The 26,157-nt window shown below is 44.7% G+C and overlaps 2 protein-coding genes and 1 non-coding gene across 4 annotated transcripts in view; 1 reads left to right on the top strand and 2 right to left on the bottom strand.

The window, feature by feature from the left end:
• LOC130355786 (uncharacterized) overlaps positions 1-26,157 on the bottom strand; it is a 477,167-nt gene that overhangs the window by 442,505 nt on the left and 8,505 nt on the right. Inside the window, exons 2-10 of one of the 2 annotated variants that reach the window (XM_056556452.1) lie at positions 23,290-23,398; positions 14,234-14,406; positions 13,873-14,060; positions 13,594-13,716; positions 12,635-12,853; positions 11,412-11,560; positions 4,602-4,710; positions 3,686-3,810; positions 4-189 (exon numbers count right to left, since the gene is read on the bottom strand). In XM_056556452.1, coding sequence (XP_056412427.1) covers positions 4-189; positions 3,686-3,810; positions 4,602-4,710; positions 11,412-11,560; positions 12,635-12,853; positions 13,594-13,716; positions 13,873-14,060; positions 14,234-14,406; positions 23,290-23,387 — 1,370 coding nt within the window. In that variant the 5' untranslated portion in view covers positions 23,388-23,398. Of the gene's footprint in view, positions 1-3; positions 190-3,685; positions 3,811-4,601; positions 4,711-11,411; positions 11,561-12,634; positions 12,854-13,593; positions 13,717-13,872; positions 14,061-14,233; positions 14,407-14,805; positions 14,940-23,289; positions 23,399-26,157 lie in introns of those variants that run through there. The other variant, XM_056556451.1, reaches the window with a different exon arrangement.
• On the bottom strand, positions 6,606-6,795 carry LOC130360015 (U2 spliceosomal RNA). The gene has a single exon (XR_008890522.1). It is a non-coding gene; the product is annotated as a U2 spliceosomal RNA (small nuclear RNA).
• C2H11orf54 (chromosome 2 C11orf54 homolog) overlaps positions 14,933-26,157 on the top strand; it is a 101,330-nt gene continuing 90,105 nt past the window's right edge. The window contains exon 1 of the mRNA XM_056556456.1: positions 14,933-14,953. The gene's annotated coding sequence lies outside the window, so the exon portion shown is untranslated. The remainder of the gene's footprint in view (positions 14,954-26,157) is intronic.

Genomic DNA, 26,157 nt, shown 5'->3' with positions numbered 1-26,157 from the left:
CACCGTTCCATAAACATGTTCATATTCTGAAAACAAGGAGCATTGTGCAGAGGCCAGGAAGAATCTATCCAAATAGAATTCTCGTTTTCCAGCTTCTTATCATCAGCGAATCGGTCTCCCCCATACACCCATGGAGTTGGTACTTCATACATGGTAATGCTCCGAGACGTTTCCAATGACTTTTTGTTTCTAACGCAAAAAAAATGTAAAATTCTAGTATGATAATACAAAGCAATCACTTAATATAGAAAGTAGAATTATTGATATAATTAGATTACATTTATAAGTCTCTAATAATCCACAATATACTTAACCCCTTAAGGACCAAGCCCATTTTCAGCTTAAGGACCAGAGCGTTTTTTCACATCTGACCACTGTCACTTTAAAGCATTAATAACTCTGGGATGCTTTAACTATTCAGTCTGATTCCGAGACTGTTTTTTCGTGACATATTCTACTTTATGTTAGTGGTAAATTTTGGTCAATACTTGCATCATTTCTTGGTGAAAAATTCCAAAATTTGATGAAATAATTGAAAATTTTGCATTTTTCTAACTTTGAAGCCCTCTGCTTGTACGGAAAATAGACATTCCAGATAAATTATACATTGATTCACATATACAATATGTCTACTTTATGTTTGCATCATAAAGTTGACATGTTTTTACTTTTGGAAGACATCAGAGGGCTTCAAAGTTCAGCAGCAATTTTCAAATTTTTAAAATAAAAATCAAAATCGGAATTTTCCAGGGACCAGTTCAGTTGTGAAGTGGATTTGAAGGGCTTTCATATTAGAAATACCCCATAAATGACCCCATTATAAAAACTGCACCCCTAAATATATTTAAAATGACATTCAGAAGGTTTGTTAACCCTTTAGGGGTTTCACAGGAATAGCAGCAAAGTGAAGGAGAGAATTCAAAATCTTCATTTTTTTCACTCACATGTTCTTGTAGACCCAGTTTTTGAATTTTTACAAGGGGTCATAGGAGAACCCCCCCCCCCACAATATTTTTAACCCAATTTCTCTCAAGTACGGAAATACCTCAAATGTGTATGTCAAGTGCTATGTGGATGCACTACAAGGCTCAGAAGGAGCAACAATGGGATTTTGGAGAGTGAGTTTTTCTGAAAAGGTTTTTGGGGGGCATGTCACATTTTGGAAGCCCCTATGGTGCCAAAAATTTCACTAAAATGCTGGTTTTCCCCCCACTGCACAGTGATCTCCAAACTGTGGCCCTCCAGATGTTGCAAAACTACAAATCCCAGCATGCCCAAACAGCAAACAGCTGTCTGGGCATGCTGGAAGTTGTAGTTTTACAACATCTGGAGGGCTACAGTTTAGAGACCACTGTATAGTGGTCTCCAAACTGTAGCCCTCCAGATGTTGCTAGGCAACTAATCAGCTTCCGTAGGATCCAAGGAGCCGCATTGCCGTCCTCTGCTGCCGCTGATCGCCGCCCGCTGCCGATGGGTGAGTGGACCTATGGCACCGGTCCCTGTCAGTTCCCCCGTTCTTCCCGGACTACAGTGGGTGGGATGAGCGGGGGAACCGAATGTTAACCCCCCCCCCCCCCCCCACCCCCAATCTGCTATTGGTCGACGCTTCTGAACGACCAATAGCAGGGATAGGAGGGGTGGCACCCCTGCCACCTCACTCCTATCCCTTCAGGGGGATTGTGAGTGTCTTGGAGAACCCCGATTCCCTTATTTTCCGGGTCAAAGGGACACCTGGAATCGCCGCATATTGCCGATGTGAATTCATGATCGCCGCCATGGGGGGGTCTCGGGACCTCCCTGGGCATTTGCACGGGGTGCCTGCTAATATCAGCAGTCACCCTGGTCCGGTCCCTGCCCAGCGTGCAGCAGGGACCAAAATTCCCACAGGTGTACAGGTACGCCCTTGGTCCTTAAGTACCAGCGAGCAAGGGCATACCCATACGCCTGTGGTCCTTAAGGGGTTAAATAACTTTTCATTGTTTTACAGACATGGCCGTAAATGTTGGCACCCCTGAAATTTTTCTAGAAAATGAAGTATTTCTCACAGAAAAGGATTGCAGTACCACATGTTTTGCTATACACATGTTTATTCCCTTTGTGTGTATTGAAACTAAACCAAAAAAGGGAGGAAAAAAAAACAAATGGGACATAATGTCACACCAATCTCCAAAAATGGGCTGGACAAAATTATTGGAACCCTTTCAAAATTGTGGAAAAATAAGATTGTTTCAAGCATGGGCTGCTCCTTTAAACTCACCTGGGGCAACAGAAGAGAGAGAAGTTCACTTAAGTCTTTGCATTTTGTGTCTGTGTGTGCCACACTAAGAATGGACAACAGAAAGAGGAGAAGAGAACAAGTCTGTGGACTTGAGAACCAAAATTATGGAAAAATTATAATAACCCATTGCACTGTAGCTAATCTCCCTGGGCATGGACGGAAGAGAAAAATTTATGAAAGGTGTCAATGCAGGATAGTCCGGATGGTGGATAAGCAGCCCCAAACAAGTTCCAAAGATATTCAAGCTGTCCTGCAGGCTCAGGGAGCATCAGTGTCAGCGCTAACTATCCGTCAACATTTAAATGAAATGAAACGCTATGGCAGGAGACCCAGGAGGACCCCACTGCTGACACAGAGACATAAAAAAGCAAGACTACATTTTGCCAAAATGAACTTGAGTAAGCCAAAATCCTTCTGGGAAAATGTCTTGTGGACAGATGAGACCAAGATAGAGCTTTTTGGTAAAGTACATCATTCTACTGTTTACCGAAAACGGAATGAGGGCTACAAAGAAAAGAACACAGTACCTAGATTGAAATATGGTGGAGGTTCAGTGATGTTTTGGGGTTGTTTTTCTGCCTCTGGCACTGGGTGCCTTGTATGTGTGCAAAGAATCATGAAATCTGAGGATTACCAACGGATTTTGGGTCGCACTGTACAGCCCAGTGTCAGAAAACTGGATTTGCATCAGAGATCTTGGGTCTTCCAGCAGGACAATGACCCCAAACATATGTCAAAAAGCACCCAGAAATGTATGGCAACAAAGCCCTGGAGAGTTCTGAAGCGGCCAGCAATGAGTCCAGATCTAAATCCCATTGAACACCTGTGGAGAGATCTTAAAATTGCTGTTGGGACAAAGCGCCCTTCCAATAAGAGAGATCTGGAGCAGTTTGCAAAGGAAGAGTGGTCCAACACCCCGGCTGAGAGGTGTAAGAAGCTTATTGATGGTTATAGGAAGTGACTGATTTCAGTTGTTCTTTCCAAAGGGTGTGCAACCAAATATTAAGTTAAGGGTGCCAATAATTTTTTCCAGCCCATTTTTGGAGTTTGGTGTGACATTATGTCCAATTAGCTTTTTTCCTCCCTTTTTTGATTTAGTTCCAATACACACAAAGCGAATAAACATGTGTATAGCAAAACGTGTTACTGAAATCCTTTTCTGTGAAAAATACTTCATTTTCTTGAAAAAAATTCAGGGGTGCTTACATTTACGGCAATGACTGTATATTTTCTGGTAAGCACTGAATCATCTGGACAACATTAAATTACTTTTAAGCTACAAATCTGTGTTCTCAGCCTAAGCTTGGGCAAAACAGTGTAGAATTTCCATTCTGCCCAAGCTCACCTCAAGTGACCATCAAGTAGCTAAATGTTTAAAACAGAAGCGATATAAATCTATAACTATACTTGTTCAGAGAAGCAATTTCCTCCATCTTCTTCACATTGAATTCATCAGCCTTAATTTTTACATCAAGATAATTTCCACGGAAAGTTGCACATATTTTTAAAGCTTCTTTAAGCAAACTGAAGGCCTGCAAAATAAATCACACATATTTAACGTATTCTAAACAAATTACCTACGTGTAAGGCTGGAGTGTCATTGAATTATAGTAAATAAATTATTATAGCTTGCAGTCAGGAAGATGAGAACATTTCCTAACAGTACATTCTGTTCAAGATCTAAAGGTCTGTTTGTCTGTGACTGAAAATTTTTAGAGGCAATGGATCCAACTGTACAGTTTCCAAGCAGAGCCCATAATGGTAAAAAAAAAAAAAAAAAAGTACTGGGGTGCATATATAAGGATTTTCTGTCATTTTCTTTATTTGGAAACAAATGACTACTTACCTCCAGGAGCCAAATTCACTCTAGGTCTGCACATTATAGAACCAACCAACAAATACCTTATCACCTTAATTTCCATGTTATTTTCCAATGTAAGAAAATATTCAAGTTAGTATTATAGTTACAAAATACACATAAAAGCGCCAATCGAACTGACACTTGTTTATGGTTATCCAACATGACAAGGCTGAAATGATTTTTAGTGTTCAGTATAAAAATGTGGTTTAATGATAGATTCAACATGACAGATTCTAGTGTATGCCTTTTAATAAATACATAGCAGCAGGTATGACCTTATCACATAAAACCGCATATATGCTTTTATGATTTCAGGGTATTTTAAGAACATAGAGAAGATGTGGAGTGTATCATCTACTCAGCTTCTGGACATATGGATAATTCTCTAGAATGATACTGAATAACAAAATCATGGTTCGCTGGTATGGATATTTATACTGTACAAGCACGGGCAATTCTTACCTGTGGACTGTCTAATATATTAGTTCCCAAGAGGCACCTTGCTATCCCTCTCACTTCATTAGACATTAGCCTGAGAAGATTTACAAATACTTTGGGTTGATGATAATATCTGTAGTGCAGGAAAAAAAACTGAATGAGAATTACTTATCCAAAGAAACAAGGTAAAATTGGATAAAGGTGAAGGCAGTCTTACTTGTGCCCAGTGGTGTACATATAGAAGTGAGAAGCCTTTACTCACGCATATTTGTGTCTTATTTCTATCTAATAAGACTATATTAATAGAAATTAAATCTCCTGGGCCCCAATGTAAAATTTATAACAGCACCCCCACCCATTTCCCAAGTTCTCCACCTTTATAGTGCTGGTCTCACCAATGTCCAGGTATGTCTGACCACAGTGCTCTCTGCTGACACCTCTGTCCATGTCAGGAACTGTCCAGAGTAGGAGAAAATCACAATAGCAAACTTCTCCTGCTCTGGACTGTTCCTGACATGGACAGAGGTGTCAGCAGAGAGCGCTGTGGTCAGACAGAAAAGAACTATACAGCTTCCTCTGGAGCATACAGCAGCTGATTAATACTGGAAGGATTAATATTTTTTGATAGAAGTAATAACAAATCAGTTTAACTTTCTGGCACCAGTTGATTTGAAAAAAATTGTTTTCCATTGGAGTACCCCTATAAGTCTTCGGAAATTACCCCTAAATCCCTTATCTTAGAATATTTCATACAGTCCTAACATTAGTGTCTATTCAGAGTTATGACCATTCCTTTGGTTTACCAAAATCATTTGCATTTTGGAGTATCCCTCCATGAACATCAACCCTGTTACAAAACTTTGTGTCATCAACAAAAAAAAACACACCTTACCATTGAGACCTTCTGCAATATAACTAATAAAGACATTAAACAATATGGGTCCCAGTACAGATCCCTGAGGTACCCCACTGGTAACAAGATCTTTCTCTGAATATATTACAATGACTACAACCCTCTGCCACTCATCTGCCCATCTGCCACTCAGCCACTAACTAAACCATTCAACAATATGGGAGCTCAAACAGTCTAATGATAAGTCTTCTATGTGGGAGAGTGTCAAAAGTCCTACTAAAGTATAAATAAGCAATGTCTACTGCACCTCCACCATCTATTATTTTAGTCACCCAATCAAAAAAATCAATAAGATGTGTTTGGCATGATCTCCATGAAGTAAACCCATGTTCTTTCTCATCTTGCAATCCTTGCAAGATGTTCTACAATCTTATCCATTAGTATGGTTTCCATTAATTTAATACTTAAACAGAGTTTCTTCTGTCTACATAAAATCTTCCCTTTCTGTGCCAGGTGTCTTACTAGCAGCCACCAGAAAAGGAGATTTTTGTGTACTCACCATAAAATCTCTTTCTCGTAGCCTTCATTGGGGAACACCTATACTGATGGGTATTTGCTCTTGCCACTAGGTGGCGCTGACACTAGGAAAAAAGGTAGGCTCCTCCCTGGCAGGATATACCCGCCCACTGGAAGTGAGTTAATCAGTTTAGTCACAAAGCAGTAGGAGAAGCCAACAAAGAAATACGTCCAAAGGACCCTAGAAAGGAATCCCGGATAAAAACCCAATAACCAGAAAAGACCATCCGAACAAAAATTGAAAAAAAAAAAAAAAACAGCCGCGGACAGCAGCCACGGATGTGGCAGCCTGTGGAGGAGGGAACAATGTATGTACCCGTCAAGAGCACCTGTGGACACGGGAAATATGTCATGACAACCGGTGGTAGAAGAGAAACAGTCCTGATTGTAACCCCGGTATACTTACAAGGAATCATGAAAACTCCTGACATGACCCACCACAGCGAGTCACATATGCACATATGTCTCTGACAGAATGAGAAACTTGGCGAAAGCAGGAATGCCAGAGGCATACCTCCATTGACTCAATGCAGTGTGTCATATCAGGACCCATACAGGGAGATGGAGACAGGAAGGGGGCGCCCATATAAGCAGATATTTTTTGGTGTACTGTACCCGAAGATACCACCCTAGCGGCCAATGCATGGGGTGACGGAAGCCAGCTGCCAAATCGGCCCACGTCCTAAAAAATCCATTTACTATATAGTCCCCGGATAGGGGAAGTATCAGATATTAAACTGATAAGAACCTACGCTGCACTAGATCTTTGCCAATAGGCTGAAAAGTGATAGATAGTACAGGCTAAGGCTGCAAATTTGTGTCCCTAGAGGTCAGAAGGTGCATGGAAAGGAAGGCGCAATATAATTATAGGCCACAAGGGGGCGCCAACCACCACTAAATGGTCAAAAAGACCAGCAGAAGAGAATCACTTTTTTAATATCGAACCCCACTGTACTACTGTAAGGACGGAGATATGTACCAGTCTCCATCCAGCAACACGCCCGCCGACACCTGTGAGGGGAAGGAATGCGGAGCTATGTCTTCCCCTCACTAGAAAGGCTGCAAGAGAGGAGACAATAAAAAACGCCGGGTCCCGCTCTGAAAGAGCGGCAAAGCTCTGAGTTCCGTCCATCCGGGCGTGAGAGGGAGAACAGCGGTGCCCAGCGCGAGGAGCAGCGGTGCTCGGCGCGAGGCCCACGCACAGACCCATGACCACCATTAAGGGAGAGCCTGCTGCAAGTATGCAATGGCCGCAACCCCCCACCAGCTGGAAGACTACGGCCCCGAACCAGGGAGTCAGAGGAAGGATACAGCCTCTGACATCCCTGGTAGAACTAAAGACCCCTGCAGCGCGCCAGTCCAGAGAGCTCGCTGTGGGGAGGAGAGGGGCGGTGCTAAGCTCCGTAAGGAGAAGCACAGAACCCTCCCTGTCAGGCGCTCTGAAGGCAGCGCCGGCAGAGCAGGGAGGGAGTCTCCCCACGGTTGAACCTCAGGTTCCCACTTTGAACTCGAGAAGAAGGGGGGCGGAGCTACCTGCCCCCATTATGGATCCCGCCGGCCAGCACAGCGCCGAAGGAGCTGGGCCCCCCGACTGTGGTGCAATGAGTACAGGGAGCTGCCCTGAGACATAAGAAACAGGTGAGACTAACAGTGAGAGCCCAGACCCCATTAAAGATCGGGCCAATGATCCCTTAAACTGCCCCCGCGAGAGTCAGCCCATAAGGGACTAACCTAAGAGACACAAAGGAACATATTAACCCCATAATGCCTGTGCCGGAAGGGAGGAGGGGGGAACATACTCACCCGCGGACTCCGTCTTCATATACTCACCTGTCTTCACATACTCACCTAGAGATGTCTTCAGCCAGCTTTTTAGTCAACTGCATCACGCCAGGCTGCAAAAGCAAGACAAGCAAGGTGGAACCAAGGTGCATCCCCAGGTGCTGACCGTTGGTGGGAAGGGGTTAACAGTGCATACTTTTATGTCCTGTGCCCCTTAGCCGCATATGGGTGAACAGGTAGCGCCATGCTCCTGAACCCCCACCTGAAAAAAAGGAAACAAAGGGGAGTAAAGAACCTAACTAAACAGCCCTTACTAGAAAATTGCCCTTACTAGAAAATTGCCTCCTGCTGACACTAGCTAAAACTGATTACCTCACTTCCAGTGGGCGGGTATATCCTGCCAGGGAGGAGCCGACTTTTTTTCCTAGTGTCAGCGTCTATTAGTGACAAGAGCATATACCCATCAGTATAGGTGTCCCCAATGAAGAGCGACCGAGAAATGTGTTACTCACACAAGGTAAATTTCCCCTTTTTGATGCTGCATACCTCAGGACTCAGAAGTTTCTCACAGCCTCTTAGTTCAGACTTGGTTACACCTTTTGTAAGCCCAGTATTAAACAGCCTCAGCACCTGTGCTGACTTTGGACCAACCTGAACATCTGGACCAGCCAAGGAAGCAGATGAAAGGCTCCAATATCAAATCTGCCTTTCAGCCCATAAACTTCTTAAATTCCAAATATCTAACCAAACACTACCACAATTCTCCAGAAGCCTGATCACTAGATCATTTTGTCATGTAAAGGTATGCTAAAGTTACATAATTATTCAGGAAAGGTCAATGAAGAATGAGGCAAATAGTATCTGAATGGTATTTAAAACAAAAACAGGAAACCGTCCAGCAAAAAAACAACTGACCTATTACACTGCTCAAAAAAATAAAGGGAACACTTAAACAACACAATGTAACTCCAAGTCAATCACACTGTCCACTCAGGAAGCAACACTGATTGACAATCAATTTCACATGCTGTTGTGCAAATGGAACAGAAAACAGGTGGAAATTATAGGCAATTAGCAAGACAACCCCAATAAAGGAGTGGTTCCGCAGGTGGTGGCCACAAACCACTTATCAGTTCCTATGCTTCCTGGCTGATATTTTTGGTCACTTTCGAATGCTGGAGGTACTTTCACTCTAGTGGTAGCATGAGACGGAGTCTACAACCCACACAAGTGGCTCAGGTAGTGCAGCTCATCCAGGATGGCACATCAATGCGAGCTGTGGCAAGAAGGTTTACTGTGTCTGTCAGCGTAGTGTCCAGAGCATGGAGACGCTACCAGGAGACAGGTCAGTACATCAGGAGTCGTGGAGGAGGCCGTAGGAGGGCAGAAACCCAGCAGCAGAACCGCTACCTCTGCCTATGTGCAAGTAGGAGCAGGAGGAGCACTGCCAGAGCCCTGCAAAATGACCTCCAGCAGGCCACAAATGGGCATGTGTCCACTCAAACATTCAGAAACAGAATCCATGAAAGTGGTATGAGGGCCCGACATCCATAGGTGGGGGTTGTGCTTACAGCCCAACACCATGCAGGACGTTTGACACTTGCCAGAGAACACAAAGATTGGCAAATTCGCCACTGGCACCCTGTGCACTTCACAGATGAAAGCAGGTTCACACTGAGCACATGTGACCGACGTGACAGAGTCTGGAGATACCATGGAAAACGTTCTGGTGTGGGGTGGCATTTCTTTTGGGGGGCCACACAGCCCTGCATGTGCTTGCCAGAAGAATTCTGACTGTCATTAGGTACCGAGATGATATCCTCAGACCCCTTGTGAGACCATATGCTGGTGCAGTTGGCACTGGGTTCCTCCTAATGAAAGACAATGTTAGACCTCATGTGGCTGGAGTGTGTCAGCAGTTCCTGCAAGAGGAAGGCACTGATGATAAGGACTGGCCCGCCCGTTCCCCAGACCTGAATCCAATTGAGCACATCTGGGACAACATCTTGCTCCATCCCCCAACACCACGTTGCACCACAGACTGTCCAGGAGTTGGTGGATGCTTTAGTCCAGGTCTGGGAGGACATCCCTCAGGAGACCCCCCACCACCTCATCAGGCGAATGCCCAGGAATTGTAGGGAGGTCATACGGGCACATGGAGGCCACACACATTACTGAGCCTCATTTTGACTTGTTTTAAGGACATTACATCAAAGTTGGATCAGCCTGCAGTGTGGTTTTCCACTTTGATTTTGAGTGTGACTCCATATCCAGACCTCTATGGGTTGATAAATTTGATTTCCATGGATTATTTTAGTGATTTTGTTTTCTGCACATTCAACTATGCAATTTGTTTATTCATTCAGATCTAGGATGTGTTATCTTACCTGTGAGGCCTGCTATATATAGACCAGCAAGGGTGGGGCTTGTAACCTGTCTCCCCCTCCCATTGTATGTGTGCCTAGTACACACTGGAGGCAACTGGGAAGCAGTCTGCAAGTTGGACCTTAGGCTGCTGTATATCTGGTTCCTGGTTCTATGTATCTGGCCAGGAAAAAGGTTAGTGGTTAGTTCCCGCATCACATGAGAAACCTTGGCGTGGTATGCGGGCTCAGGTATGTCCTTCATATAAGGATATACTGGCTAATGTCTCATTTTTACATCAGTTTTGAGGATTAGCTAATGTCATTGTATAGTTACCACAGGATTGAAACCCCACTCTTGTCCATAGGTGCGGGTCCTCTACCCCATGGTATGAGTGCACAATTGCACTTGGGGTTGAGCACCTGTTATCACCTTGAGACTACGTTGTTTTGTTTTTTTGTTTAAAGTTAGTCATGTTGTACACATCCACATACACGTTTATCAGGTGTCAGGATGTGATTGTGGTACTTGTGACCGTCTGCAGGCGTCCTCCATTGTACGCATTTTTTGCTGGGGATATCGCCCTTAGCAACGGTTGATAAGTGCAGGGCCTCCACCCCAGCGAAGGTGCACAATTGCACTTGGGGTTGAGTTTCCTGCTATAGCCATGTTCATGCAAATATAAGCCGGCAAGCGTCTTTTAAGGCTTATACCAATGCGCCCTTTTATCTTATTGGGTAGCGTTGGGGGTTTCACCTGTGAGTCCTGCTATATATAGACCAGCAAGGGTGGGGCTTGTAACCTGTCTCCCCCTCCCATTGTATGTGTGCCTAGTACACACTGGAGGCGACTGGGAAGCAGTCTGCAAGTTGGACCTTAGGCTGCTGTATATCTGGTTCCTGGTTCTATGTATCTGGCCAGGAAAAAGGTTAGTGGTTAGTTCCCGCATCACATGAGAAACCTTGGCGTGGTATGCGGGCTCAGGTATGTCCTTCATATAAGGATATACTGGCTAATGTCTCATTTTTACATCAGTTTTGAGGATTAGCTAATGTCATTGTATAGTTACCACAGGATTGAAACCCCACTCTTGTCCATAGGTGCAGGTCCTCTGCCCCATTGTATGTGTGCACAATTGCACTTGGGGTTGAGCACCTGTTATCACCTTGAGACTACGTTGTTTTGTTTTGATGTGTTATCTTAGTGTGTCCTTAAATTTTTTTTGAGCAGTGTATTTTCTGATGTAAATTTTTTTTTACCTTGAATGTATCCAGACCAAGAATAAATAATGTAACATTACAAAGAAGCATTTTTTCTTCTCTAGGGTAGTCTCAGCAACCTTCAGCTTATCATAGCAACCAGTCAGTGTTTTCAAAAATGTCAAGTTTTCTGTTGCTTCGTGATGTGCCTAAAAGATGAGAATGTTGGACAGTTAAAAAAAAACATAAAGTATGCATTGTACAGCAGATTTAATCAAAATCAGGCATAATGGGGGAGATTTATCAAAACCTGTCCAGAGGAAAAGTTGCTGAGTTGCCCATAGCAACCAATCAGATCGCTTCTTTCATTTTTCAGAGGCCTTTTCAAAAATGAGAGGAGCAATCTAATTGGTTGCTGTGGGCAACTCAGCAACTTTTTGTTTGGACAGGTTTTAATTGATCTCCCCCAATATATTCTAATATTGGTCACCCTACAACATTATGGGGCAAACGACAGACAGTTTTTCTCCTTCTGAGAACTAGACATACTGCATCACTCATCTAAGTTAAGAAGAATATATATTTTACCACACAGTCAGTACACTGCCCCATGCACATGCTCTGCTGCCCTGTTTCTCTGCAACATATTCTACAAACCTGCATACATGCAGTGTTATGTATTAAATACAGTATTGCATGACTGCAATACAAAGCAACATATATATGAAGAGTTTGAAAAGAGCCTAAAATGTTCCTTTATGATATGGCAAAATCCTTTAATATGTAAAAGATCCCTCATTTCTTTGATAGAACAAAATAGCATGTAAAGTCAAGTGTATAATAAAGAAGAAACAATAAATAACAATATAATATAAATAACAATCAGAAATGCAATTATCTAAGGAATCCTCATTATAATATTATCTTTTATTTTTTTTAAAGACTTATCAAGGAGAAATAGACATAGACAAGAAGAAAGTACAGCTTTTCTTTACATTGTGTGTTTGGTGTTAGGTACCTGGCTAAAAGAGTGTGGAACACTTTATGTTCTGTTAAGTTTTATTCCTCATTCCTGGGTTTACTGCTCCTTTATGATTTAACTAGACTTTCCATTTATTAGCTCCCTTTTTTTTACCACTATGTAGAACTGATGTAAAATCCTGCAGCGCTTTTACATTCACTATTCTGCAATAATTCTGCACTATTATACAAAGTAATAGGTAAATGCAAAACTGTGAAAAATAATAACTAAGATTTTTTTTTTTTTAAATGCGTGGACTTACCTTCGTTATCTCCTGAGTCACGGAAACAATGGATTTTCCATACATACTTTTTGCCTGCTCCAGATGGTAGACAAGTTCCCGTGCTTGAGCAGACTTTAACTGCATTCTGATAGATTCCAGGTTTAAAATATGAGCTTCCCACATTTCTTTTTCATGGTAAATCCCTGCAAAGACTCCCTTGGACTTTATCTCTGCAAGAGGGTCATGTTTAAGTACCACCTGTTTAAAATATATGAATAAATAAATGCATATTCCTGTAAGAATCTCAAGAAGCTCAATATCAAGTATAATACAGGTAACTTGAGAACTGTAACTTCTGATTTGTGTTCAGGTCAAGTGAAAGTAACTATTGTAATATCATTTTATTTAAAAAAAAAAAAAGTCCTAAGAATTGGATCCGCCAAGCCCCTAGTTTTTAGTAAAATGACAGAATTCATAGCCACAAATACAATATTTATCATTTTATCAACAAAGAAAGCTACTATAAAATAGTAACGCAGTAGAGTTAGGACATATTTAATTGTCAACCATTTCCTGGTAAAGCCCTGGACATCGTGTAATAAAGCTTATACATTTTAGGACAATTTCTCTGTAGAAATGGTTCTCTATGAGTGGAATCATAACCTGTATTTAGGATGTGCATTGTAAATGACAGCACAGTAGTTCAAAGACAGTACATTAGTTAGAAGACCTTAGTGATGACCCTCTTTGTATTGGTAATAGTGGTAAGGTCCATGTAACCCTTTCCACTTAGTGATGCTCTACATACAAGTGTCTGTTCACTGTTACCAAACACAGAGGACTTATCCATTGTAATATTTCAGATGTGAATCATAAAAACATGACCAAACCTTGTTTCTACTTTAAATCCATGTAGAACTTTAGCCTATTTTGCTTGAACATGTCCAAACACCAGAGGACAACTTTGCAACTTGCAAACTTGAATATGTATTCCTAACCTTGATTTGCCGTATCCAACCAATTACTGTTGTTTCTATAATATGTATTGCAGTCCCTTGTTTGCTGAATAAAGTTGAGTTTTTCAGTAGCTCAACAGAGGGAATAGGAAGTACAATGGAGCCCTGCAAGGATAATACAAAAAGACAATTATTTTTCTATTAAAGTATTATACCAAAATTATAAAAGTCTGATATATCCCCATTTGGGTGTTTTTAGTAGATCTGTGATAATACATCTCATAGCTTCTCAATCTGGACATGTACATGTATGTAACCTACCTCTGCATGGCCTGCTATAACTTCCAGGTTTCCTGTGAACCGATGCAGAATTTCAATAATCTTATCAGTGCTTTGTGATCGAACTGTTATACTGTCACTGCTGAGGAGTGGCAGGAAGACTTGATGGAGTACTGTGTCAAAGTATTTCAATGGAAATTTGGCGCAGTCCACTGACATTACTTGATTTCCTAAAATCAATCCAAAACATATAATAATCAGATAAAAGGGAATACAAACAAACACATGTAACTATATAATTATTTATATTTGAATCCTACCTGGGTGAAATGCTCATGTTCTTAGATTTGACAAGGTTATTAGAAAAGGGCCACTACTTTGATATCACGTTTTAGTAACTTACCTATGTTTTCTGTTGTTAGCTTTATTGCAGATGACAGCTTCACAAAGCATATGCATTTACTCTGCAAAGCTCTAGGGGGTTTAAGGGAGGCTGCAAGTGACGCCTTTTCAAACTTAAAATAAATATATAATGTGTGGATATCTTCATTCTTCAGAAATTCACAGACGTTGTTCCTATGAGCAGAATAATTTATGAAACTTTTTTTTATAAATACAATGGCTAAACAAAATTTTTTTTGAGAAAGTGTTCAATGACATTACATATGTACTTATAATAGATATTAATGCATGCACTATTTCTCCCGTTCATTCGCCCGTCACAAAATAACGTCCGTTATTAATAACGTGTGATAACAGGCTAAAACGGCTATTAGAAAAATCCCATAGACTATAATGGGATTTCTAACGGCCGTTTAACTGCCGATCTCCTGGGATTTTATAAGGGCGTTTATTAATGGGAGTATTTTACAGTGTGAAACACCCTTAGCCTTGCTGCAGATATGCAGAGGATCACTGCACAGCAGCTTCAGAGCCTTCTGTGTCACCTCCAAAAATCTGCCTGTGCTACCTTACCTCCTCTCCAAGACCTCCCCCAGCCCTTCTTCATGCAGAGACTCCAGTCTAGAGGGATTGGGGGGTGATCTGCAGCATAGAGGCATCTGACCATGAACCATGCATCATCTCTGGGCTCCCTTACAATTAAAACCAGGCCATATAAACAGTAAGTGCATCTATGTATGTAATGTGCAAATGATGTAACATGTATACTGTTACGCCGAGCGCTCCGGGTCCCCGCTCCTCCCCGGAGCGCTCGCTACACTCTCCTCACTGCAGCGCTCCGGTCAGATCCACTGACCCGGGGCGCTGCGATACCGCCTCCAGCCGGGATGCGATTCGCGATGCGGGTGGCGCCCGCTCGCGATTCGCACCCCGGCTCCCGTACCTGACTCGCTCTCCGTCGGTCCTGTCCCGGCGCGCGCGGCCCCGCTCCCTAGGGCGCGCGCGCGCCGGGTCTTTGCGATTTAAAGGGCCACTGCGCCGCTGATTGGCGCAGTGGTTCCAATTAGTATGTTCACCTGTGCACTCCTTATTTATACCTCACTCCCCCTGCACTCCCTCGCCGGATCTTGTTGCCATTGTGCCAGTGAAAGCGTTTCCTTGTGTGTTCCTAGCCTGTGTTCCAGACCTCCTGCCGTTGCCCCTGACTACGATCCTTGCTGCCTGCCCCGACCTTCTGCTACGTCCGACCTTGCTTCTGTCTACTCCCTTGTACCGCGCCTATCTTCAGCAGTCAGAGAGGTTGAGCCGTTGCTAGTGGATACGACCTGGTCACTACCGCCGCAGCAAGACCATCCCGCTTTGCGGCGGGCTCTGGTGAAAACCAGTAGTGACTTAGAACCGATCCACTAGCACGGTCCACGCCAATCCCTCTCTGGCACAGAGGATCCACTACCTGCCAGCCGGCATCGTGACAGTAGATCCGGCCATGGATCCCGCTGAAGTTCCTCTGCCAGTTGTCGCTGACCTCACCACGGTGGTCGCCCAGCAGTCACAACAGATAGCGCAACAAGGCCAACAGCTGTCTCAACTGACCGTGATGCTACAGCAGCTACTACCACAGCTTCAGCAATCATCTCCTCCGTCAGCTCCTGCACCTCCTCCGCAGCGAGTGGCCGCTTCTGGTCTACGACTATCCTTGCCGGATAAATTTGATGGGGACTCTAAGTTTTGCCGTGGCTTTCTTTCCCAATGTTCCCTGCACTTGGAGATGATGTCGGACCAGTTTCCTACTGAAAGGTCTAAGGTGGCGTTCGTAGTCAGCCTTCTGTCTGGAAAAGCTCTGTCATGGGCCACACCGCTCTGGGACCGCAATGACCCCGTCACTGCCTCTATACACTCCTTCTTCTCGGAAATTCGAAGTGTCTTTGAGGAACCTGCCCGAGCCTCTTCTGCTGAGACTGCCCTGTTGAACCTGGTCCAGGGTAATTCTTCCGTTGGCGAGTACGCCGTACAATTCCGTACTCTTGCTTCAGAATTATCCTGGAATAATGAGGCCCTCTGCGCGACCTTTAAAAAAGGCCTATCCAGCAACATTAAAGATGTTCTGGCCGCACGAGAAATTCCTGCTAACCTACATGAACTCATTCATCTAGCCACTCGCATTGACATGCGTTTTTCCGAAAGGCGTCAGGAGCTCCGCCAGGATATGGACTTTGTTCGCACGAGGCGTTTTTTCTCCCCGGCTCCTCTCTCCTCTGGTCCCCTGCAATCCGTTCCTGTGCCTCCCGCCGTGGAGGCTATGCAGGTCGACCGGTCTCGCCTGACACCTCAAGAGAGGACACGACGCCGCATGGAGAATCTCTGCCTGTACTGTGCCAGTACCGAACACTTCCTGAAGGATTGTCCTATCCGTCCTCCCCGCCTGGAAAGACGTACGCTGACTCCGCACAAAGGTGAGACAGTCCTTGATGTCTACTCTGCTTCTCCACGTCTTACTGTGCCTGTGCGGATATCTGCCTCTGCCTTCTCCTTCTCTACTATGGCCTTCTTGGATTCCGGATCTGCAGGAAATTTTATTTTGGCCTCTCTCGTCGACAGGTTCAACATCCCGGTGACCAGTCTCGCCAGACCCCTCTACATCAATTGTGTTAACAATGAAAGATTGGACTGTACCATACGTTTCCGCACGGAGCCCCTTCTAATGTGCATCGGACCTCATCACGAGAAGATTGAATTTTTGGTCCTCCCCAATTGCACTTCCGAAATTCTCCTTGGACTACCCTGGCTTCAACTTCATTCCCCAACCCTGGATTGGTCCACTGGGGAGATCAAGAGTTGGGGGCCCTCTTGTTTCAAGGACTGCCTAAAACCGGTTCCCAGTACCCCTTGCCGTGACTCTGTGGTTCCTCCTGTAACCGGTCTCCCTAAGGCCTATATGGACTTTGCGGATGTTTTTTGCAAAAAACAAGCTGAGACTCTACCTCCTCACAGGCCTTATGATTGTCCTATTGACCTCCTCCCGGGCACAACTCCACCCCGGGGCTGAATTTATCCTCTGTCCGCCCCAGAGACTCTTGCCATGTCTGAATACATCCAGGAAAATTTAAAAAAGGGCTTTATCCGTAAATCCTCCTCTCCTGCCGGAGCCGGATTTTTCTTTGTGTCTAAAAAAGATGGCTCTCTACGTCCTTGCATTGACTACCGCGGTCTTAATAAAATCACGGTAAAGAACCGCTACCCCCTACCCCTCATCTCTGAACTCTTTGATCGCCTCCAAGGTGCCCACATCTTTACCAAACTGGACTTAAGAGGTGCTTATAATCTCATCCGCATCAGAGAGGGGGATGAATGGAAAACGGCATTTAACACTAGAGATGGACACTTTGAGTATCTGGTCATGCCCTTTGGCCTGTGCAACGCCCCTGCCGTCTTCCAAGACTTTGTTAATGAAATTTTTCGTGATCTCTTATACTCCTGTGTTGTTGTATATCTGGACGATATCCTGATTTTTTCTGCCAATCTAGAAGAACACCGCCAGCATGTCCGTATGGTTCTTCAGAGACTTCGTGACAATCAACTTTATGCCAAGATAGAGAAATGTCTGTTTGAATGCCAATCTCTTCCTTTCCTAGGATACTTGGTCTCTGGCCAGGGACTACAAATGGATCCAGACAAACTCTCTGCCGTCTTAGATTGGCCACGCCCCTCCGGACTCCGTGCTATCCAACGTTTTTTGGGGTTCGCCAATTATTACAGGCAATTTATTCCACATTTTTCTACCGTTGTGGCTCCTATCGTGGCTTTAACCAAAAAAAATGCCGATCCCAAGTCTTGGCCTCCTCAAGCGGAAGACGCCTTTAAACGGCTCAAGTCTGCCTTTTCTTCGGCTCCCGTGCTCTCCAGACCTGACCCATCTAAACCCTTCCTATTGGAGGTTGATGCCTCCTCTGTAGGAGCTGGAGCGGTCCTTCTACAAAAAAATTCTTCCGGGCATGCTGTTACTTGTGGTTTTTTTTCTAGGACCTTCTCTCCGGCGGAGAGGAACTACTCCATCGGGGATCGAGAGCTTCTAGCCATTAAATTAGCACTTGAGGAATGGAGGCATCTGCTGGAGGGATCAAGATTTCCAGTTATTATTTACACCGATCACAAGAACCTCTCCTACCTCCAGTCTGCCCAACGGCTGAATCCTCGCCAGGCCAGGTGGTCTCTGTTCTTTGCCCGATTTAATTTTGAAATTCACTTTCGGCCTGCCGATAAGAACATTAGGGCCGATGCTCTCTCTCGTTCCTCGGATGCTTCGGAAGTTGAACTCTCTCCGCAACACATCATTCCTCCTGACTGCCTGATTTCCACTTCTCCAGCCTCCATCAGGCAAACTCCTCCAGGAAAGACCTTCGTCTCTCCACGCCAACGCCTCGGAATCCTCAAATGGGGTCACTCCTCCCATCTCGCAGGTCATGCAGGCATCAAGAAATCTGTGCAACTCATCTCTCGCTTCTATTGGTGGCCAACTCTGGAGACGGATGTCGTGGACTTTGTGCGAGCCTGCACTGTCTGTGCCCGGGATAAGACTCCTCGCCAGAAGCCCGCTGGTTTTCTTCATCCTCTGCCTGTCCCCGAACAGCCTTGGTCTCTGATTGGTATGGATTTTATTACTGACTTACCCCCATCCCGTGGCAACACTGTTATTTGGGTGGTCGTTGATCGATTCTCCAAAATGGCACATTTCATCCCTCTTCCTGGTCTTCCTTCAGCGCCTCAGTTGGCTAAACAATTTTTTGTACACATTTTTCGTCTTCACGGGTTGCCCACACAGATCGTCTCGGATAGAGGCGTCCAATTCGTGTCAAAATTCTGGAGGGCTCTCTGTAAACAACTCAAGATTAAATTAAACTTTTCTTCTGCATATCATCCTCAATCCAATGGACAAGTAGAAAGAATTAACCAGGTCTTGGGTGATTATTTACGACATTTTGTTTCCTCCCGCCAGGATGATTGGGCAGATCTTCTACCATGGGCCGAATTCTCGTATAACTTCAGAGTCTCTGAATCTTCCTCCAAATCCCCATTTTTCGTGGTGTACGGCCGTCACCCTCTTCCCCCCCTCCCTACCCCCTTGCCCTCTGGTCTGCCCGCTGTGGATGAAATTTCTCGTGATCTTTCCACCATATGGAGAGAGACCCAAAATTCTCTCTTACAGGCTTCATCACGCATGAAGAAGTTTGCGGATAAGAAAAGAAGAGCTCCTCCCATTTTTTCTCCCGGAGACAAGGTATGGCTCTCCGCTAAATATGTCCGCTTCCGTGTCCCTAGCTACAAGTTGGGACCACGCTATCTTGGTCCTTTCAAAATTTTGTGCCATTAATCCTGTCTCTTACAAACTTCTTCTTCCTCCTTCTCTTCGTATTCCTAATGCCTTTCACGTTTCTCTTCTTAAACCACTTATCATCAACCGTTTCTCTCCCAAACTTGTTTCCCCCACTCCTGTTTCCGGCTCCTCGGACATCTTCTCCGTCAAAGAGATTCTGGCATCCAAGAAGGTCAGAGGGAAAACTTTTTTTTTAGTTGATTGGGAGGGTTGTGGTCCAGAAGAGAGATCCTGGGAACCTGAGGACAATATTCTAGACAAAAGTCTGGTCCTCAGGTTCTCAGGCTCTAAGAAGAGGGGGAGACCCAAGGGGGGGGGTACTGTTACGCCGAGCGCTCTGGGTCCCCGCTCCTCCCCGGAGCGATCGCTACACTCTCCTCACTGCAGCGCTCCGGTCAGATCCACTGACCCGGGGCGCTGCGATACCGCCTCCAGCCGGGATGCGATTCGCGATGCGGGTGGCGCCCGCTCGCGATTCGCACCCCGGCTCCCGTACCTGACTCGCTCTCCGTCAGTCCTGTCCCGGCGCGCGCGGCCCCGCTCCCTAGGGCGCGCGCGCGCCGGGTCTTTGCGATTTAAAGGGCCACTGCGCCGCTGATTGGCGCAGTGGTTCCAATTAGTATGTTCACCTGTGCACTCCTTATTTATACCTCACTCCCCCTGCACTCCCTCGCCGGATCTTGTTGCCATTGTGCCAGTGAAAGCGTTTCCTTGTGTGTTCCTAGCCTGTGTTCCAGACCTCCTGCCGTTGCCCCTGACTACGATCCTTGCTGCCTGCCCCGACCTTCTGCTACGTCCGACCTTGCTTCTGTCTACTCCCTTGTACCGCGCCTATCTTCAGCAGTCAGAGAGGTTGAGCCGTTGCTAGTGGATACGACCTGGTCACTACCGCCGCAGCAAGACCATCCCGCTTTGCGGCGGGCTCTGGTGAAAACCAGTAGTGACTTAGAACCGATCCACTAGCACGGTCCACGCCAATCCCTCTCTTGCACAGAGGATCCACTACCTGCCAGCCGGCATCGTGACATATACTATGTGTGTGTCTGTGTATACACTGTTTGGGGGAGATTTATCAAAACCTGTCCAAAGTTGCTGAGTTGCTGATAGCAACCAATCAAATCGCTTCTTTCATTTTGAAAAGGCCTCTGAAAAATGAAAGAAGCGATCTGATTGGTTGCTATGGGCAACTCAGCAACTTCCTCTGAACAGGTTTTGATAAATCTCCCCCTATGTGTATAGATGTGTTTGAGTATGTATATATGTCCATTTATGCATGTATTATGTAGTATGAAATATATTCTAAAACAGTTTTTTCCCCTATATGTTGAGGTATTAACCCCTTCCCAACCCCTCCCCTTAATTTAGATTTTTGTCTTATAGTACAATTGACAAGCTTATTTTACACTATGGGTCAGTATAATTCCAACAATACCTAATTTGGATGATTTTCGTTTTATTATATAAAAAACAAAAACATCTCTGTATCGCCATGTTCTGACCCCTATAAATTTTCTATCTATGGAGCTGTGTAAGGATAATTTTTTGCGCCATAACCTGTAGTTTTTATTGGTACCACTTTTGCATAGTTTTGGCTTTTTGATCATGTAAGATCAGGAATGTGATCATTTAAATACCAAATATGTATATTTCTTTATTGGGAAAAGGGGGTGGTTTGAATGTTGAAGGAGTAGTATTGTGAAAATATTTTAATCCTATTGTGCTCGGGCTGCAAAACCAAATTAACTCACCTTCATCTGTTCCCCCGTTGCGCCGCTATAGCTCTTCAGTCCTCCAGACCGGTCTCCTGCGGCCAGTGCATGGATAGTCACTGGCCGCAGTGATAGGTTGAGCGCAGTGTCATATAAGGAGCCAGGGCCCCGCCTTCTCCCTGCTGCCCGGGCTACTTACATGACACTGCGCTCAGCCTATCACTGGCCGAGACGGGACATCAATTCCGCAATATGTTGACCGCAGTGTGACGATCCATGCACACGGAAGAAGGAGACCGGTCAGGAGGACTGAAGAGCTATAGCGAGGGAACGGAGGAAAGTAAGTTAATGTTTGCTTTTGTTTTTTTGTAGCCTGGGCACAATAAGATAAAAAAAAGTTTTGCAATACTACTCCTTTAAATGGGTGGGGGGAATTTTGTTTAAAAAAAAATAATTATTAATACTTTGTACGTGGCTGTGTACAGATTCATAGAGGAAGTTAGTGGGGACTCTTTTGACGTCCTCTGACAATCTGTACACTATGCCACTCAGAGAGCAGAGCCTAGCAGCACTAAAGATAAACACACGGGCAGAGCCCTCGGCTGAGCACTGCTGCATTTTATAGTGCGGTCTCAGAAATGGGTAGGACAGCAAAAAAAAAAACTGTTGGAGAAAGTACTGCTCGGTCCAGGGCACTACTTTCACCAACAAATTTTTTAGGAGGATTTGAGAGGGTCGAGGTCGCGCACAGGCCAAACTGACTCTTCTCCGTGTTCTCTGCTGCCTGTATGGAGAGGAGCCACAGCGGCCCTGGTCGTGCCCAAAGTGATCACTATTACTGTGTGGGGCAATACACATTTTTGTCATGACTGGAGAAGTCTGCAAGATGGCCCAGGACAGATGGAGAAGAAAAGAGAATGCCTCCAATCTGAGAAGATGTCACTTGTGAGTCACTGCAAATAATTGTAATCACCTACAGGGTCTGAAGTGCCTGTGTACAAGCTATATACCTCTATATGGTTACTGTATGAAGGGAATATTGGTCTGTGTATAGTGGTTTTCTTCAGTAGCAGTGTGATGGTAATAGTCACTTTGTGGTGGTAATATTTGTCCTTGTATATTGGTGTTATTTGGTAACAGAGTTACCATATATACCATACTAGTACTATTGTAGGAGGGTATTGTGGGATGGTGCCAAGGGGGTGGCAAAATGAGGTTCTGCATAGGGTGGCAAAAATCCTTGCACCAGATTTATGAAATGGTGCCGGGCATGTGATAAATTTGGTGCTAGTACACTTTTTTTATTTTATTTAAAGGACATTTCAGGACACCCCTTTGTATGGTTCCTTTTATCAGACTTTTATAACCCATTGTGCAAAAAATGTGCAAAAACAACTTATTTTTTTTTTCACGCTGTCCACAGGCAGTATTGTAAGCCAGGTCTGGGCTGGTGTATGTTTGTAGTGTAATTGTGGGCTATGCCACAAACAAAAAGTCGCACTTTATAAATCAGTTAACACTGCTAAGTGAAAAACCTAAAGTGTGTGCAAAAGTCATTTTTAGTTAAAAAAAAAATATATATATATATATATTTTGCAAAAAGTTGCACAAATTTAGCCCCAAAAAACAAACATGGAGCAAAAAGAAGCTAAATAAATCTCCCCAAGATAGTTTTATGGCCCCATTTTTGCATATACTGGGTATTGAAAATTCTTCCCTATTTTTGCCCATTTAATTTGTAGAGATCATTAATAATTTATGTAACGGACTGAGAAGCCACAGATATCCTTTTGTCCGCAGGGCGTTCACCCAATTATCTTCATGCTGGGATGTCAAAAAAATAGAATACAAACTTAGGGAAGCAATTTATAAACTTGTGTACACTAATTTATTGTCATATAAAAGTAAAAAATATAAATTTTAAGCCTTGGTAGATTGTTTGAGTGTAAATCATAAACAGATCAATGTTACTGATACCTGTATACGTGATCCAAAAGCAGAGCTTTCATATCATCGGCTCGTGGTCTTAACGAGGACAAGACCCTTATTTCAATCCAATGTAATAATACATCCATTCTGGCAAAAACTGCAAACAAATATTTTCCCATTAAATAGGCTCAATGAATCTAGAATAAACACATAAACATATACTGTGACAATTTTAGTCATCTAATATATGTAAGATCTGTAGAAGCGTGGAAATCACGTGAAACAGCTGTAATCTGATTGCAGTGCGAGAGAAAGCACTGAGTTAGCCAGCCCCCCGGTGTCTGCACAATAGCACTTTTTGTTGTTTGGATTGATTTTAACCGTTTTGTACTTTGAAGCAAAGAAAAAAAGAAATAAGAAGTACCGGTGAGTCGCTACCCTCATTTCTCTACTTTACTGTTTGGTTTCAAGATTAACATATGTAAGTGATACCAACATTAGAACAATCAATCACAACAGGTTTCAGAAGCCTGAACTGTAGTGATCTTGGCTACAATACTTTTCAAAACAAAGGGATAATACAGGAAATGTTATAACACAATGAATGATTTACACTGGTAGTCAATAAACCACATTTGCAACTGTATGGGAAACATTACATACATACAGCCAATTTCTCAATGTATACGAGATTGTCCTGGCATATACGAAGAACATGCACTGAAAATGCAATGTGGACAGTAAGGGCCGGCCCAAAAAATTTCTGCCCCAAAAATTTGCTGTAGGCAGCACAGTTCTGCGGCAAGAGTACCATAGTTTTCAAAGAGATTCAACTGCAAATTATAGATGAGCTGGAAACATCATTAAACGGGTTCTCCGGTGCTTAGACATCCTATCCCCTATCCAAAGGATAGGGGATAAGATGCCTGATCACGGGAGTCCCGCCACTGGGGACACCCGTGATGTTGCACACGGCACCTCGTTTGTAATCAGTCCCTGGAGCGTGTTCGCTCCGGAACTGATTACCGATGACCACAGGACCGGTGGTGTGTGACATTACACCTCCGCCCCGTGTGACGTCACGCTCCGCCCCTCAATGCAAGCCTATGGGAGGGGGCGTGACAGCTATCACGCCCCCTCCCATAGGCTTGCATTGAGGGGCGGAGCGTGACGTCACACGGGGCCGGAGGCGTGACGTCACACGCCGTCGGCCCTGTGGTCGCTGGTAATCAGACCCGGAGCGAACACGCTCCGGGGACTGATTACGAATGGGGTGCCGCGTGCAACATCACGGGGGTCCCCAGCGGTGGGACTCCCGCGATCAGGCATCTTATCCCCTATCCTTTGGATAGGGGATAAGATGTCTAAGCGCCGGAGTACCCCCTTTAAAACTTTACTATTATTTTGTTATATGCATAACTGTGCCACTAGTCACTCAAGGAAGTTTATTGTCTCTTCTGCCTTGAGGCACTTTTGAAGCTCCATGTTATGGCAACAATGTCTATCACCACAATATATACATATACACACTTTATTTTTTTTTTAATCTATTTTCATATGCATATTAATCTATCTATTAGGAAAGAAAACCTTTCAGCACTTTTGATCAAGGGATAATTGTCGAGTCAGGAAGGAATATTTCTTCTAGTATGGGGCAATTGACATAAAGGTTTTTTGCCATCATCAGGATCAACACAGTAGGGACACAATAGGGATATAGGTTAAATGTGATGGACTCTGGTCTTTATTAAACCTTATGAACTATGCTGCCCTCTCTGTAAGCAGCATGAAGTAGTGGCAAACAGCATTTCTGCCATTTAACATAAATAATTTCAAGTAACTTATCACAGGTAAAGTGCATCTGTCACTTTACTTACCGTATATACTCGAGTATAAGCCGACCCGAGTATAAGCCGAGACCCCTAATTTCAACCCAAAATCCCAGGAAAAGTTATTGACTCGAGTATAAGCCTAGGGTGGGAAATACCTCATCCCCCCATGTAATCATCCAGACCCGTCATTAACATCCTCATCATCATCCCCTTGTCATCATCCCACACATCCCCCCTTCATCATCCCCTTATCATCCCACACATCCCCCCTTCATCATCCCCTTATCATCCCACACATCCCCCCTTCATCATCCCCTTATCATCCCACACATCCCCCCTTCATCATCCCCTTGTCATCATCCCACACATCCCCCCTTCATCATCCCCTTATCATCCCACACATCCCCCCTTCATCATCCCCTTGTAATCATCCCACACCCCCCCTTCATCATCCCCACCCCCCTTCATCATCCCCACACCCCCCCCCCCCTTCATCATCCTCTTCTCATCATTCGCCCTCAGTGGTCTTCAACCTGCGGACCTCCAGAGGTTTCAAAACTACAACTCCCAGCAAGCCCGGGCAGCCATCGGCTGTCCGGGCTTGCTGGGAGTTGTAGTTTTGAAACCTCCGGAGGTCCGCAGGTTGAAGACCACTGCGGCCTTCAACATCATCCAGCCCCCTCTCACCCCCTTTAGTTCTGAGTACTCACCTCCGCTCGGCGCTGGTCCGGTCCTGCAGGACTGTCCGGAGAGGAGGTCGTCCGGTGGGATAGTGGTTCCGGGCGGCTATCTTCACCGGGGGCGCCTCTTCTCCGCGCTTCCGGCCCGGAATAGAGGCGTTGCCTTGACAATGACGCAGAAGTACGTTGGCAATGAACGCACCTCTGCGTCGTTGTCACGGCAACGTGACTATTCTGAGGCCGGGCCCGAAGCGCTTAGAAGAGGCCTCCCCGGTGAAGATAGCCGCCCGGAACCACTATCCCACCGGACCACCTCCTCACCGGACAGTCCTGCAGGACCGGACCAGCGCCGAGCGGAGGTGAGTATTCAGAACTAAAGGGGGTGAGAGGGGGCTGGATGATGT

Source organism: Hyla sarda, chromosome 2 (assembly GCF_029499605.1).
Source record: "Hyla sarda isolate aHylSar1 chromosome 2, aHylSar1.hap1, whole genome shotgun sequence".
Classification (NCBI taxonomy): Eukaryota; Metazoa; Chordata; class Amphibia; order Anura; family Hylidae; genus Hyla; species Hyla sarda.
This window is presented reverse-complemented; position numbering and strand designations above follow the sequence as displayed.